The sequence below is a fragment of the Primulina huaijiensis genome, chromosome 15 (genome assembly GCF_012295235.1).
Source record: "Primulina huaijiensis isolate GDHJ02 chromosome 15, ASM1229523v2, whole genome shotgun sequence".
Classification (NCBI taxonomy): domain Eukaryota; kingdom Viridiplantae; phylum Streptophyta; class Magnoliopsida; order Lamiales; family Gesneriaceae; genus Primulina; species Primulina huaijiensis.
In genome coordinates, this window is record NC_133320.1 from 5,183,187 (window position 1) to 5,200,698 (window position 17,512).

The 17,512-nt window shown below is 34.0% G+C and overlaps 1 protein-coding gene across 1 annotated transcript; it reads right to left on the bottom strand.

Annotated features, from left to right (window-relative positions):
- Window positions 1–713: 713 nt before the first annotated feature.
- LOC140959889 (kinesin-like protein KIN-12E) lies at window positions 714–10,030 on the bottom strand. The gene is made up of 21 exons (XM_073417923.1): window positions 9,627–10,030; window positions 9,123–9,278; window positions 8,958–9,041; window positions 8,624–8,743; window positions 8,265–8,378; window positions 7,711–7,803; window positions 7,405–7,494; window positions 7,255–7,325; window positions 7,091–7,165; window positions 6,887–6,974; window positions 6,478–6,536; window positions 6,291–6,354; window positions 5,970–6,035; window positions 5,298–5,456; window positions 5,123–5,227; window positions 4,581–4,816; window positions 4,209–4,278; window positions 3,890–3,946; window positions 3,303–3,362; window positions 3,087–3,166; window positions 714–2,868 (listed from the first exon to the last, which is right to left on the bottom strand). The coding sequence occupies exons 1-21, from the start codon at window positions 9,891–9,893 to the stop codon at window positions 828–830; spliced, it is 4,155 nt and encodes a 1,384-aa protein (XP_073274024.1). The 5' UTR covers window positions 9,894–10,030; the 3' UTR covers window positions 714–827.
- Window positions 10,031–17,512: the final 7,482 nt, after the last annotated feature.

Here is a 17,512-nt window from a genome sequence, read left to right on the forward strand (position 1 = left end):
AAATTATATAAAAAAAATAAATTGTTGGTTTCTTACCATTATTATTTTAGACTAATGATACTTTAAAAATCATCATATTCCTACATTAACTCGAAACCTCTCTGTAATGGATAGGTTTGCCGAAACTTGATACTCTTCCAGCAAAAATTGGACCCGAGACCTGCCCCAAAACCCGGTTCCAATCTAGACATGTTTCAATTCTAGTAATCACATAGTATAAAAAATTCAAAAATTAATACATTCATCAAAGTTANACACATATATATATATATTGGGGCATATTTATTAAAGCGTCTCGTGCCGGTTTTTAAACCCATTGATGAGGTCTAAACCTGCAACCCATTTGATCGAATTTAGACTTGTCTTACGTATTTAAACCCGACTCATTGTCATCTTTAATTTGCACTTTGATAGATTATTGACGGTAATTCATTTCGATATTTTAAACTATGAATGAACTAAGTTACCATTGATATTGCCTATCTGATTTATAGCGACAAACTATAAACGTTTATGATACTAATTTTCATCAATTATTCCATTCTTATTTTGATTTGTTAAAAAAAAAAAAAATTGGTGCAATTTATTTGTATTTGTATCGTAGGTAGATAATTGAAACTTAATGTTATATATATAATAATATTCACTGATGACTTAACTTTGTAATTTGTTCCTACATAATAAATTTTTTTCACAATACCTCAAATTCCTCAGCGTGCTTAGCAGAAATAGGAGATGTAAACTTGAGAAGACCGTCATAAATCTCATTCATTTGAAAAAATAAATGTGCAAGTGACAATAACACAGAGAAATGACTCTCCTCTGAATTACATTTTTTTAAGCAAAGAGTTCAGTTCCTCAATTGAGAGTTGTACATTACGAACATCTGCCTCCACCTTTTCAGACACATAGCATGAACTGCATGCCATGGCTTCAAGCATCTGCTTCTTTCTCGATGTGGCTTCAGCTTTTGCTCTATGCAAACCTTCTATTTTTCGAGTTTCTTCTACCAATTCATCGTCCATCATCTTCATTTCTTCCTCCTTTACATCTGCTTCAAACAAGCATTGGTAGTATTCGAGAATAATGTACTCCAATTCGTGACCTCCATTCTCTTTGACCTTTAAAAGCATTTCTTTTTCTTCAGTGATGCCTTGAAGCTTGCGGGCCAACTCTTCTACAAACAGATTCTCTTTCTGCACCTCCAGTTCAAGTGTTTGCATTTTATTGTTAACTTTTTCTAACCTCTCTTTCACAGTTTCAGTTTCCTTTCGAGTGTCCACGAGTTTTTCTTTATCCTGCTTTATTAGATTTTGCAGCTTTGTTTTCTGTTCCTCAGAATTCAGTAGGTCGGTAGCTTTGCCACTCAGCTGCCAGTTCTTTTTTGCAGTGTCACTAGCAGTTTTCTCAACATTATCAATGGCAAAGAGAACCTTATCATTTTCCAGTTTCCGATTTTCTTCATCCATTTTTAATCTCAATTGTTCAATCCTGCTCTTCAACTGAGTTTCGGATTGTTTAAGCTTCAAAATTGAATTTGTCAGTTCATCCTTGGAGGCTTCAAGACGTGTCAACTTCTCTTTTCTCTCAAATTGATGTTGTAAAGAAGTATTGAGGCTCGTTCTTGCTTGAGCCTCAAGCTGTTCAAAGTAGCTAAAAGAAGAAGAAAAACTTGTCAAAGAGTTTCTGAGAGCCAACAATTTCTTGTTAAACAGGCCTTTTCTCTCCTGAAGCTCTGAAAAAAGGAGTTTGAGCGATGCACATTCTTGCTGCTTTGCCTGAAAAAGGATATCCAATTTGCCAATTTCTTCTGAAAGAACATCTTCACGGACCATTGCTCTCTCAAGTGAACCAAACATACTTACCATTTCTGCGGAGTATGAAAGCTTTTCTTGTGCCTCAACAAGCTTATTTCTTATTAAATTTAAATCTTTAGGTACGTCCAAAGGAATGATTGGCAACTTGTCTTGCATCTCCAAATTGGTTCCTGCACGACAATTTTCATCAGTGTTCTTTATCAACATGTTGCTGTCTTCTAGTTCTATGGGTAATTTTAGCTCATCTATTTCCATTCTTTCTTGATCACATGGTTCAGACTCGTCATTCTTCATGACTTCATCAAGAGATTGCTTACTATCTATGTGCGAGTTAGATTCATTCAGACAAGTTTCCTCCATCAAATCCTCAATCATTTGCACTGGATTAACAAAACCCTTTTCTTCCCTCTTGAATATATCCGTGATGGAAATAGAACTGTCACAAAACCTGAGACATGGGCCTCCATCAATGTCAACAAGCTTTTCCTGACAGCTCAAATCTTGTTTATTGTCTATGTTTTTATGTTGATCAGAAGCAATAACTCTTTTATACTCATCCCTCTCTCGCATGGCCTTCTCATATAGACTCAACAATTTATCATTTTCTTCATGCATTTCGGCAAGTTGATGCTTTAGATTCGCAAACTCTATTTTCATCTCCAGTTCCTTCTGTTCAGCTACTTTAGCAGGGTGGCAGTTGTGTTCTTCAGTTTCATCTGAGCTCCTTTTATTGTTTTCAGCTGCCACTCTCTCATACAAATCAATAAGTTTATTGTTATCGTCAATTAAGACCTTAAGTTTCATCCTCAACTCGTCATTCTCTTTGGACAAGAAAATTGCCATTTCATGTGCTTCTGCTTCTCTTTGGCTGGCAGATGCAATTGCATCGACCATCGTTTTAAGTTCCAATGGATCGCTTTGCCCAATATTAGGGATGTGATCATTCAATGAAAAAGGAAAGTCAGCTAGTCCCTTCTGCACTCCTCCTTCGGCTAAGGTGTTTTTGGATAGTTTCTGAGCCTCGAGCTCTTTAGCCAAGTCAATTACTTGCCTGTATTTTTTTTTTTCAAACATGAAGGCACCGGTATGTAAGAGGGACTGGAAATTACACAAAAAAGTCGTTTTCGCAGGTAGTATTTTGAAATTTGCAATATCTAATACTTCTAGTTTAGCTTAAGAATCATTAAAAAGCAGAGTGACAACAACCATACTGAAAATTTATCATATGCTCAAGTAGTAGAAATAAATGTTAGATTTGGTTAAAGTCACCTCTCTAACTTTTCTTTTTCATCAGCACACAAGTCGAGTTTCTTGCGAAGTGAGTCAAGCTCTGACTGATTCTGAATTGCCTGAGAGAAAATGGCAAGCAAAATTTACAGATAACTAGAAGGTAGAAGAGGACCAAACAAAAGAGAAAACATGCTCCATTTTAGAAACCAACTCATTTTCTTTTTAAACAAAAGAAACTCGCAGAAATAAAGATACCTGAATGCGCAAAAACTCATTCTCCTCGTTAATTGAGGAGCGCCAAGGTGATGCAGATTCCTGTAGAAATATACTAGCATATATCAACCAAATGCATTGTGCTTGTTAAAAGTCAGCTGCTATAAAATTAGAGTAAATAATTACTGAGATTTATTCTTATCGACAACACCAGGGAGAACATATTAGAGTTGATGATTACAGAGATTTATTCTTATCATGATGTTTAAACCCGTTTTGATTGGGTGAAAACAAAATTCATTCTCTTCATGATTTTTATTTTGACCAGGCCTCCCAACAAATCACCATGTTAAGTATCTATCATCTTAAAGCTTGTTTATCAGTTATTGCTCAAGCCACATTTTCGTAGATTAAATTGACGCAATTCCAGTGTCAATGCTAAAGAAAAGCGTAACATGGTCGACTTACTTTTTCAATTGCCAGCCCTGGATTTAGAAAGTTACTATCACTCTGATTATCAATCATCTTAAGAGAACTTTCTTTCTGTACGATGAAAATGAAATATCTTTCAGCTTCGTGAGCTATAATCTAAGCAAAGAATTATTCAAATCTCTGGAAAAGATAAGAACCTGATTGTTTGTGGGATCTGTTTCATGCATGAGTTTCCATTCAAGAGCTTCAAGCAACTGCAGCAACAAGATAGTGCTTGAGAACAATGCAACCAACAATTGACATGAAAGAAATTGCATAAATTAAAAATTGAAGGGTCACAGCAACATTCAATTTGGAAGATGCAATTATAAAGTATAGACAATACAATTTTCACAGATAAAAAAAAATTTTAAGCAACGATTACAAATTAAACTCTGTCATTATTCACTTCAGTTCTATATCAACAGAAGGATGACACACAAAAGGATACAAAACCAGGTTTTGAGTAATAAACACCTTGTTTTCTAGGATAATAATTTGTTCACTCATTCTTTCCTGTTCACCTTCCTCAACAAACGACTTCAGCCTGGATTTCGAATAAATTAAAATAATGCATTAGATTAGAAAGAGGAAAGAACAAATTGTGCAAGCAAATGGAGAGCAATACAGGGAAAAAACGAAAGAAAAAAAGGATGTAAAAATCAAGAGTTTAAACAACAGAAAATCTAAGTATAGCCATTTCAACTCCTAAAGAGTTAAGCCGTTGCATGTGCTTGCTGAGCTTACTGAAAATGGTGAATTTGACAGAAATGAAAAGATCTATACTTGGTTAACTATTATTGTTTTTCGATAATAAATGACAGGAAAGCATACAAAGCATAAACATGCCTTTTAACCTCTTCTTTTAAGCGTAAATTCTCCATAGCAAATCTTGTTGCATCCTGGTTACGGTCTACCTGAGCACGTAGTACCTCTATTTCTTTTAAATGTTCCTCTTTTTCTTTCAGCAAGTGAATCTCGGCAGAGATCTTTCCAGAAGCAACAGCTTCTAGTCTTTTTAATCCACTTTCTCGAAATCTTAATCTCATTTTCAACTCATGAATCTCATCTTCTCTCTGTTTCACCTGTTACACACCATATACACAACAAATTAAATTGTCCGAATACTTGAAGAATTCTATTGGGATATACCTGTTCTAATCTACGCATAAAAGAATTATACCCCAATAGATGAATCATAGTATATTCAGCGAGACTCCAAATTTCTTATTTCAGAGAAGAAAATTTATTGCCAAAAAACAAAAGCAAACAAGGTCTTAGCATCACAATATTCTGCTGCGCATGAATTTCATTTACTTATTCATACTCGTGAAAGAATTCTTTGAGGAAGAAAATGAATTCGACAAGAACTCAAATCAGAATGTACATACCAACCGCAATGCTGCCTGATTCTCTGCTGCCAATGCCTGCAGTACTGTATCTTTATCTTTTTCCCTCCGGAAAGCTCCGACAAGGGCAACTTCATACTCTTTTTTCTTAAGCTACAAAAATATGGTTATAAATCGAGTAATACACTCTCTCATACACAGAGATTAGTGAACATACATGTGTCATCTTCTTATCAGATATAAGAGGACTTGAAAATCCATGAAGCCCATCCCATTTAAAGGGACCTGGAGATCCTGGAAAGGGTACTGATAAGACATCATCATCATGGCTTTCAGCTCCTCCATTGACTAGACTTCGCAAACGAGATACTTCTTTCTAGCGTTCACATAAATGAAAATGATCAACCATAACATCACTCAGAAAATGATTTGAATACTGATGCAGAAAAGTAACTAAATGATGTTTCAAACATAGAGAACACCTCTTTTAAATATTGAATTCAATACCTCTCTAAGTTATACACGATATGATCAAACCGTACAGTCTAAAATGGTTATTTGTTGAGCCGAAAGATCTACTAAATTGTGAAAACCTGATGACATCGTTATTAACACACCATTTGGTTTTTCCTCATGATTACCATTTCTGAAACAGAATAAAAATGAATGCAAAACCATAAAACTGATTAAATTATCGTGATAATTAATTATTTTTAGACGTAAAAATCACTGCCATGAGAAATCTTAATTAATGGTGGCATTGAAACTTAAACAACAACACATTCCCTGAATGCCCATTTCAATGTCCATGCTGGGGTTTGGTGGTGGTGGTGGTGGTGGTTGGGGGGAGGTGGTGTATCCAGATAGGAATTTGAACTGTAGTTGATACCTTGAGATTTTGGTTCTCAAGCCTCAAAGCCAGCACATCTCCAGAAGCATCTTCATTTACAATAGCCTATAAAGCAACATAAAGAGAGTAAGGAAATAACTAAAAACAGCTTTAACTTACAGGAAAAAGTGCTATGGTAGGTTCGAGTGATATAATAAAATTTTCTGACACCTGATGTTCAAAATTTGTAGCTCATGACCAACCTTTTTGCATGACTCTACACGTTACTAAAATTTTGTTTACAGTACAGGTTGAGTTTGTTATTTCTAATTCTAGAAAGGAAAGATTGTTTGAGCCATAGAATGGAGCAAAGCTACTTACATGATTTTTTATAAACTTGGCACGTTGAGCAAACTTTAAAGTGCTCAAAGTCTCCAGTGAGCAGCTGCAAGGTATAGCACAGTTCTTTGTGACTTTCATCGCAAACTCTAACGAGTTTGTCATAAATGTGGAAGAAAATCAATAGTGCAATGCTTCCTCCAATAGTGAATGTCAAAGAAGATCTGACCTTATGGAGGGGCTGATATTTGCAATAATAATTGTTTTGGCATTTCCTCCTAGCGAATCCTGCAGAATGAGGTAGAATAAAAAAAATGATCTTTAATTGAAGTGCTAAAAATTATTTAAGTTTTAGCTATTAGATCTTCAAAAGTACTATTCACACAATTCAATTTTATGAACGGTAAAGGAAATATTTGTGCCAACATACAGAAAAGAGAAGAATAGAAGTTGGAATCCAATTTATTGAATTGACACCAACAAAAGAGCAGCCCTCACATCATTCAGCCTCCAAAATACATAAGTAGGATGACCAGCATGAACTTAAAAGAAATGCCATTGACACATAACTAGTGGGATATTTATCATGAAACCCGAATAAAATGTATAATTCTTAATCCAGAGACAAAATAATTCACCTGAAGCAAAAATGTCAGTTTGGAGTCTCTATAAGGAACATGGACTGACTTCCCATTGGAAATGCTCACAAGATTCATTATCACAAGTCTGCGTGTTACAAGACATATTTTAACTCATGTAAACTATAAAATCATAAAAAACTAAGGATGAGGTGCAATATCTGAACTGAGAAATATATAAATGATAAAGGATAGGTAACATACCCCAGTGTAGAAAGTGATTTGTTGATGTTACTAGCTTCCTTTAAACGTTCACCTTCTGCACCGGAGCTTTTTTGCCTTTATTTGAGAGAGAGAAAACTTGCATTCATCAAAACAATGAACATCGATACACAACTTTGATTTTTACTATCATTATTTTACTTCACCTTTCAGATCCAGCTAAATCCACAAGATTAAGCCGAGCAAAACGATGATGAGTCACCCCCTGGGATTCCCACTGAAAGACAAAAAATATCGTGGTCAGAATACAACAATTGGAGGAACATGTTGACTAGGGAAATCGTGACCATCTCTACCTTACTCTCCGTTATACATGTGAACACGCTATGAGAACGGCTACTAGCAATATTCATGTTAGTGGCGGCTACTTTTCTATTTGCTGCGCCCTGAAAAAGTGACCAAAAATCATGTAAACCAGGATAAGATGCTGAGAGATAGCTTGTAAGCGATGAGTCATGAAATCAATCATCAAGAATTCATTATTACACGTCTTCGGTATATTGACAGGTAATGAATAATTGTGAAAGGAATTATGTACTAACCAGGTGAGAGACTGAAATATGAAGTATATAAAAAAATCTGATATAACGGTACTGACAAACCTGAATAAGTTGTTGGATCACTTCTCGAGCACTCGTAACTTCTACCTCAGTAAGATTGTCAACATAAACACCTTTCTTAGTGTCTTCTCTTATCTGTGAATTAACAAATTAAAGATTAAATTAGTTCATAATTTTGGCTCAAAAGGAAAATTTGATGGCATGTCGAATGCAACATAGATATATGAAGTCTCCTTTTCTGCTATTGCAATTGTGTAACATGAAAATCCTTAATATTACCATTTGTCCAAAACACATCATTGAACTATATTACCTCGACCAAATGAGCTTATGTCTAGTTAATTATGAAATTTTAGTAAAAGTATGATTGAGTAATGAACTGATTTTTCCTCTATCTAAATAAATATATACTAAAAAAGTGAACTTTTTGTTACTTGGTACATGAAAATGAAATCTTAACATGATGTTTCATCCACCATTGATGATTGATCCCTTAAAATGTGATCATAAATAATTACAGCTTAATTTGAAGATAGCTTCGCGCCAGGTACGGATGAGTTACAAAGGAAGCAACTTGTATTGAATAAAAGAAATACCTGTAAGTTGACAGATGAAGGATCTAAAAGATCAATGATTTGTTCATTGTAAATCTCTAGGAAAGAACATTTACATGTAAATTTCAGTTTTTCCTCCCTACGAGTGTCTTTGTCCTGCAATGACAATGTGAAAACACGAGACGCCACATTATTATCATATTAAATTATTGATACATACCAACTACAGAACAAACATATGCAAATCCTTTATTGAAAGAGAAGCTAAATGGCTTTAAAAAACTGTAAGCTTTTAGAGTAAACCTAGAATAATCAAAGAAAACTTCCATAACACGAGATAAATAGCAGATGATAGAAATCCACAACTCTTTTCTTACTAAAGATAAATCATATTTACATACCTTTTGAATTCTGGAGAATAAATATTCAAAGATTCTAGGTATCATCCCACAATTAATGCTATGTCTCCGAGTACCCCCCTCAATATCTCCAAGCATTGTGTGAGTTTTCCCACTACCAGTCTATGAAATGAACGAAATGAAACAAAGCTATCAAAATGGTGAGGAAGTCTACCGTAAGAAATTGTTTTAACAGTTACAAAATATTAGGTAAGCACAAGTCTCTGGGACTATTAATAATGTAAAAAGTCAATAGCTGGCTATCGCATGATTAGCTGCTATGAGTACCTTCAATATGTAATTTTGAAATTTTTAAGATCAAGGTGTTTTAACTCACTTGCCCATAAGCAAACATGCAGCTATTATATCCTTCCATGCAATTCTCCACCATTGGAACCCCAGCTACTTTAAAGAGCGCTTCCTATTCAAAATTACAAAGTTGAAAACCATGGAATAAAAAATAAACTCACGAGAGAAGCATGTATCAAGCAAGATTATGTACCTGGCTAACATTTTCGTCAGCCACATAGTCAAAGGTGAATCGTGTCTCTGGATGTCCCGTCCACATAATTGTCTGGGAACTTTCTTGTTTAACACATTTATTGCTCCCTTGAATTGATATCTCTGTACCGCTCAAAGGTCGAGTTCGGATTATGACCTGTATATTACCAAATCAAGAGCAGAGTATCACTACGGAAAGAAAAATGCATCCTAAACATAGACTTTCTTTTGTGGTGGAAGACTGTACTCCACGCGCATGGAATATACTTGGTGGGAAAGAACTTGAGTAATACAACATATCAAAGCCCTGTTGAGCTTCGTGAATCAGGAAATCTAAAAAATACAACATTCTATGAACCATACAGCGGCTACCTCCACAACTGACGATGCACAAAGTTCAACACTAACCTAACTCCAATCCCAAAATTCAAAACGCTACACTAAAAAATTGAAACCAATAAATAAACTTCACACGGAAAAAGAAAAGTGAAGAAAAATCACTGACCTGAACGCTATGCTCTTTCCAAAAGGAAGGGTCTTCTCGGAACTCAAAACTCCTGCCACTGGCGTAGGATACGATTTCGTCATCTTTGGATGACTTGCCTTTGTGAGAAGAATCCTGCAGCAAGGTAGGATCTTTAGAAACTGATTTCAACAAAAGTTCCGGGGAGCTGGAGCTTTTCATTAGCACAGAGGTGGAGTCCGACGGATCGGAGAGTTGGCCCAAACGGGTTCTGAGTGCGCTCGACTCGAAATTGGAAATTAACGGCATTTTGAGGGATTTTATGGGTTGGAAATATCTTCTTCTTGATTCCCAGTGGAGAAATTTCTAGGGCTTGTGGGGAGATAGGAATTATAGCGGAAAGAGAATGCGGGTTGAAAAAGTGATGTAAGGGAGAACCGTTGAGATTTGAAATTTTTGAATGGGGGCGGGATGGATCCCTTGTGACTTTTTTGAAAATAATTATTAAATATTGCGTATTTAAATGATAATAATGATATTTGATAGTTGTTTATTTTCTAATAAAAAAATAAAAATTGACGTCACTATACTAATCTTAGGTCTATACTTCTATACTATATTATTAAGTGTGAGACACTTAGATTAACTATCTTAGAGGACACCAAAATATTTAATTTCATAATTATCCTTTGACCGACGATTTCGGTTGGGAATAAATCTAACAAGCGGACTAGGTCAAGTTATAGTAAATAGATGGTGAGTCCAAGTATCGACCTCACATAGACTAATATTTAATTACTATAATTCACTTAACTTAACCTAGACAAAATAAATAAAAAGATTATATGCGAATTATTAATCTAAACTATTAAATAAAATATTTCAATTAAAAACGACGGATTCAAATATCAAGGAGGGATTCAAATTCAACTAAATAACTAAGACACACAACGGTACCAAACTCACTATGTTGACACGTGTTAAAATCCAATTAATTATTTAATTCTTGACATTTACGGTGAATCCCCAAGTCTATTTATTAAACGATTCCTCGAGTTAATAAACCTATTTAAATCTAACAGTCGAATTATTTCTAATTGAATTTAATTAGATCTAAAGGCATTAAATCTTCGTGGAATTTCAGTTTTCACCTAAAATCGCACACTGAAACCGAATACTATTTCTAGGCAGTTTAACCATGAAACGTCTGCCTTTCTTTTTCTTAAAATGTGCTAGAAATTTTTTTAAAAAAAAAAACCTTACACAGCATCGGCCGAATCATACACATTTGCATAACAATATTTTAGAACCATTTTAAAATTTAAAACAATCAACTATATATTTGATAAATACAGCCCATACTATAATCTCTCAAAAATCACTCAAAAGTATAAATAAAAAGTCGTAAAAATCTTTAACATAAATCATAATCATAAATGCGGAAAGCTAGAAGCGCTGGTCCTCGGGTCGTGTGCACCTTCAGTCTAGTCAGATCAACCATCAAGACCTCCCATAACATTAATATCATAAACACATGCATCAATCACACCTAGTGAGTCAACACGTCATATTCTTGATAACAAGTAATACGTATAAAACCACAAGCAACAGTGAAAAATACTTGTACTTAAAATATCGTTTTCATGAAGATGCATAAACTTTAAACATGAACATTTTCGTAAACCTTTTTTATGATGCATGAACTTTAAATAAAATTTTTTCATAATGATGTATCAACTTTAAACATAAACATTTTCATGACATGCGAACATAAACCTTAACTTTTCCCTTTGTCCTCAACATGACATAACATAAAGCATTTTCATAATCATAAACATTTTTCTTTTTTTTTTCCTTTTCCTATTCCTTTTCCTTTGTTGAATTCAGATCGTTAATTGCCACTTTCCTCATCATGACATAAACCTCAAAAGTCGATGGATCCATCTACATGTAACCACAGTACTAGGCGGCGGGGAGATCAGCGACACTCTCACCGGTCAATTGAGCCTTGGCCTATCCTCTTTTGAATAGAATACGATCGTCGGGGCTCCCTCTGGGGCCTTTTCCCATAAATGGGCTCCCTTTGAGGCCTTTTCCCCTCACGATATTCTCATTCTTACCGTTACCACATACCGTTACCTCATATTCGTAATACGGGAAATACGATCGTCGGGCTCCCACTGGGACCGTCACCCTCACGAAATCTCCAACATTATCGAATTAGTCACAATTACTTCACTTCCTTCAACGTTTACATTTCTCATTACTTTATAAAAATCACGCATAACGTATAATCTTGTTTTTGAAACTAAGCATGCAACATGTCTTTTAAATTTCAACCTTTAAATCATAAAAACTCCATGGACATTTAAAAATCATTATTTAATCATAAAAATTTAAAAATAATCATTTTAACCTCAAAACATTTAAAATAACATTTTTACATATTAAATCATAAACATATAAAATTCCCTAAACATTTAAAATATCATTTTAACTTATAAAATCACATAAACGTTTAAAATATCATTTTAACATTTAAAATTCCATAAACATCCATAACTATAGAAATTAATCATATTAGCACATAAAACAGCATTCAGGGCACTGCCATGACGTTTACTAATTTTTAGGTGTAGAAAGATCGTTTTACCCATAGACGTAAAATTTCCCCTTTTTGAATTTTTCTTAATTTCATTGACTCTAACATTTCCCAAATAATTATTTAAGCTTACATAAATTTTCTCATATTTTTATTTGGCTTAAATCGAGGGCTTTTAATTTAATCTTTAAATGTGTCGTATTAATGCGTTTTAATCCCGAATTAAACCAAACCTTAATATAAAATTCCCAAATTAAAAACTTAGACTTCTAATAATTATTTAAGCTTAATTATAATTTTTCATAATTTTATAAAGCTTAAAACTAGGCTTTTCAGTTAACTCGTTAATTAGTGTTTCGTGTGGCGATTAAATCCCGGATAAATCCAAAACTCATTATTTTGATCCCAAATTTTAAACATAGCATTTTTATTATTTATTATACCCTTCCAAGTCATGAGCCACCCCCGTTGACCCATGGATTCAATTTTTGTTCTAAAATTCGAAATATTGACCACTAATCAAAACCACCGAGCCATCTCCCAATTTACTCGAGCCGCACCCAAGCCACCTTGAGCCAAATCCTAGCCAACCCACCTAAGGACTCTACTGACCAAGCCCAACCCAAAGAACAAGCCCCTAAGTCGCTCAAACTCTCCTGGATAGCAACACCAAATTCTGATGTGTGTGGGCGTGTGTTTCCCTTGATAAATAAGACTCCCACCTAGTCTAGGACCCTTCCAGCCCTTAACCACTTGATCCCTCATGACCCTAACCTTCCCTGGACCATGCCCAGACCAAGCTCAGACCAACCCAAGCCCTGGACGCGAGCACCAACCCATCTGCACAAGACAGCAGCCTCGCGCCACTTTGATCCCTCACGGTTCCCTCCTTTTTCTTAGAGCCAGCAGCGACCCAGCCGTACCAGCCCCTAGCCCAGCCCTTACTCAACTTCCTTAGACCCTATAGGACCTACCTAACTCACCCAAGCCCCAGCAGTGAGCCACCTCTCGCCTGTTGTCTCCCTTACCTGTCGCGTGAGGAGTCCCTGCTGCATGGGACTCCTCCAAAGCTACGCTCCAGGGGTCCTAGCCATGCTAGGACCCTTCCTGACCCTGACCCACGTCCAGAACGAGCCCCCCTCGAGACCTGGTCGAACCCTTAAGCCCCATGCACAACCAACCGAACTCATGAAGATCAACAAGCACATCGGCCCTACTTAATCAACTACCCACGGTTCTAGCTTGTTCTTTTAGATTTGCAACGTTTTTGGTGTGTTTTAGGACTCTTGAAAACATGTAAAAACATCCCCTAACCAATCCTAATCATGACAGTCCCTTAGATACATGAATTTCATGAATTTTGGATCAAATTACATGTTTTTAAAACCATATAATATGCATATACGAAAATAATAAGGTGTGTGCCTTATTTTTCATGCAAAACAATTTTAAATAATTATTATGGTGTGAAAGATGAGAAAAAGAAGAAATATAGCGTGTCTTTGTGTTTTAAACGCACGAAACGTTGGCGATTGAAGAACGGTGACGACGAGACGATGGCTTGATTTTTCCCTTGAATTTGAAAGTTTCCTCTTGAATAATATTGTGAGTGCCGTGACTTTGTTGCAAGGGAGAATTTGAATTGCAAAGGGGTGTGGGGCGTGGGTTCAATGGGGTTATGGGTAGGTTTAGTATATTATATAGTTAATTAAGTTACTAATTAAGTTTAGGCCCATTAGAGGATTAATTAGGCCAAAATAAGCTCATTGGTACTTAATTAAAATATTAAAATTAATTTTGCTTGAATAAGTTTGTGAATTTATTAGTCGGATTGTCAAAACGTTCGCGTTTTTGTTGAAAATCCAAACCGATAAAAATTACGCACCGACGTATAAAATCACCACAAAATCCCGTATTTTTAAAAATAATAAAAATCCATCAACCATATTTTAAACAATTAAAAATAATTATTTAATAAAATCATTTTCTATTTTTTTTAGTCATCGATCTCCGTTCCTCGATTGCAACTCGAATAACCTTTAAAAATACATTTTAATGCAACCGTGTAAGAAAAATATATTTTAAACATGTAAATATGCACAACATAATTAATTTATGCAATTAAAACATTTAATTAAAATACAAAGGAATTTAATAACTCTATGCATGTGGTTCGCGTGGACCTTCGAATTTTCGGAGCGTTACAAACCATGTGTTGATGACGTCTTTGTTGATATATTTAACCAATCATCTTCCGATTCGTGATTAATCAATAGACATGTAAATAGTTGATCAAGCTATTAACAAGAAATATTAAACCAACGTCAATCAATAATTAAAATCAAGAAAAATAATATATTGAAAATAAACAAAACATAAAACAAAGTATTGTTTGGCCCTATTATAGTCTTAGCCTAAAGAAAATTATTCCATGAATTCAAAATAAAAGTGAAAAAACATATTTAAGTTCATATAAGAAAACAAAATTAAGAATGAGTGAAAGGAATTCTCAGTGATTTGTGGCGTGTGATGAGAAATTCCTCCAGCTCTTGCCTCTGTCTTCCTCCCTGTTTCTTTTCTCTTCTTCTTATCTGGTATTGTCTTTCGTGTAGTCTTCTGTTCTACACTTAAGTCTTCTATCATCTGCTGTTACGGATCTCCTCCCTTCTGTTCACTTCCGTTCTCTTTCATTTCTTCACTCTACTCTATCTCTCTCTTCTTTTCTGTCATTGTTCACGTCTCTGTACGCTTCTGCCTCTCTCTTCTGCACTGATTTTTTCTCTTTTTGCGCCTACTTTTTCATGTCTCTACCTCTTCTCCTTTTATCCATACTCAATGTGCTTAATCCTCCAACTCCTTGAAGCACATCTCATGTTTAAAATTGTATATATTATTGTAGAGATTTTATTTATCAAGATCTTTCTTCCAAAAATTCAATATTATCAAGGAATAAAATATAAAATATTTTATTTCCTTTTTTTTGGTATTTTATTTCATTTGAAGTTTTATAAAATCATTTTATCTCCAAAATTAGTCATTTTTCGTCTTTTATTCAAATCTACAATCATTATAAAAATAATCCAGATAAGCACATAATTAGGAATAGAATTATAGATAAGCACAAATATTATAAAATTAAAATCCCTAAAATCTCTATAAGATTTGGGCTTACCACCCTTCTTACTCTACTAAAAACCTCGTCAAATCACTCCATATTTTACATAGAAAAAAATCTAAACAAAACTTCTCTTTTAAATCGAACAACTCTTCTAAATTGAAACTAATTTCGTTTTAATTGTTTAGTATTGTTTGATCAAATTAAAAATAATGCATACATACAATGTGTGTGCATCTTTTACTAGTATGTATTGGTATTTCACTTATGCGATACATGGACGGTGTCTTGTATATAATATAAATTAAAATTGAGGCATTTAATTAAGACAAANTTGGAAGTTGTGAGTGGGTATTGAAAATATTTATGTTATACACATATATTTAAATTTAATCATTTAATCAATACTGACTTTGGATATTTATGTTATACGTATATGTAAATCAAGGCACTTAATCAAAGTTGTATCTCGAAATATTTATGTTATACACATATCTAACTGGAATCATTAAATTTTGTTTTGAAAATATTGTTTTATGATCTCGAAGCATTTAGTTGATGCAAACTTGAGTAATATTCAATAATCATTGGCACATTTTCCGAAATATACATGTATTTGTTAAGAATAGGTCTCTTGTGAAACGGTCTCACGAATCTTTATATGTGAGACGGGTTAACACTGCCGATATTCATAATAAAAAGTAATACTCTTAATTTCACTAGTAGAATTTTTTGTTTTTACTTCGCCACTAGTTACTTCGGTGATGATTAATTATGAAGTAGTATATACCAATCAACTTCGGTAATAATATCGTCGAAGTAAAACATTATTTTTTACTTCACAATTTAAAAAACACGGGCTTCACTTCTAATTTTTTGTTACATTTTACTTTGACAGAGTAGTTTTGATGAAGTAAAATGTTAAATTTTTTTTGAAATTTATACATAGTGAAGTAAAAAAATGGACCATAATTTTAATTTATTTCCATTAAATTATCTCTTAATTTAATGATGAAGTAATAAAATACAAAATAAATCTTCATATTAATTACTTCACTACAATACAAAAATATGAAATCTTTTAAATCTATTACAAAATTAAATGATAATAAGATACAAAATAACTCGTCATATTAAAATTGTGTCGAAGTTAAAAAAAGAATTTACTTCACCACAACTCAATAATTGTGAAGTCGTTCTCTATTAATTACTTCGCTACAATACAAAAAAATGAAGTCTTTTAAATCTATTATTACGTCATTAAATGTAAATTGTGAAGTAACAAAAGATCAAATATTTCAACAAACAAAAAACAAATCTGTTAGCGACGATTTTTAACAAATCGTCGCAAATATTTGCTACGGTTCTAACAAAACCGTCGCCATTTAAAATTTTGCGACGGTTTAAAAACATCGTCGCCTCAAACGGTCGCTCAAACCGTCGCTCATGAGCGACGGTTACAACAAAACCGTGGCTAAAATAAATCGACGACGGTGTAAATAACCCGTCGCTAATCAGCGACTGTTTTTAAAATACCGTTGCTATTTAGCGACGTTTTAATTAAACCCGTCGCTAATACCGACTGTTTTATTACAAACCGTCGTAAATTGCCTATAAATATCCGCCTCTTCACTCCATTGGACTACTCACTCTTTACATCTTCGGTCCATTTTTCTCCTTTGGCCAATCTTAGTTTCCTTTTAGGGTATATTTTTTGCTTCAATTTTTAATTTATGATAATGAATTTAATTTTATTGTTAGCTTATTTTATGTTTAATCATTTGATAAATTATTTACGAATTTAAAAATATGATATTTAGATGAATCGAGATTATTTAAATATGTACAAATAATTATAAAAATAAATATTTTTATTAAATTCTAAAACTAATTTTTTTTAAAAAATAATATAAATAGCGACGGTTTTGAACTCTACCCTCGCTAATTAGCGACGATTTTTGGTAAAATCTTCACTAATGAATGACGATTTTTGGCTAAAACTGTCGCTAATTAGCGACGATTTTTAAACCGTCGCTAATTAGCGCCGATTTCTGGTTTTACCGTCGCATTTAGCGACGATTTATTTCAAATTGTTGCTAATTAGCGACGAAACAACTCAATAACCGTCGCTAATTGGGTTCTGTCGCTAATTTAGTTCCATGAAGTTGTTTTATTTCGGCACGGTCTAATTCCGGACCGGTTTTCCCTCAT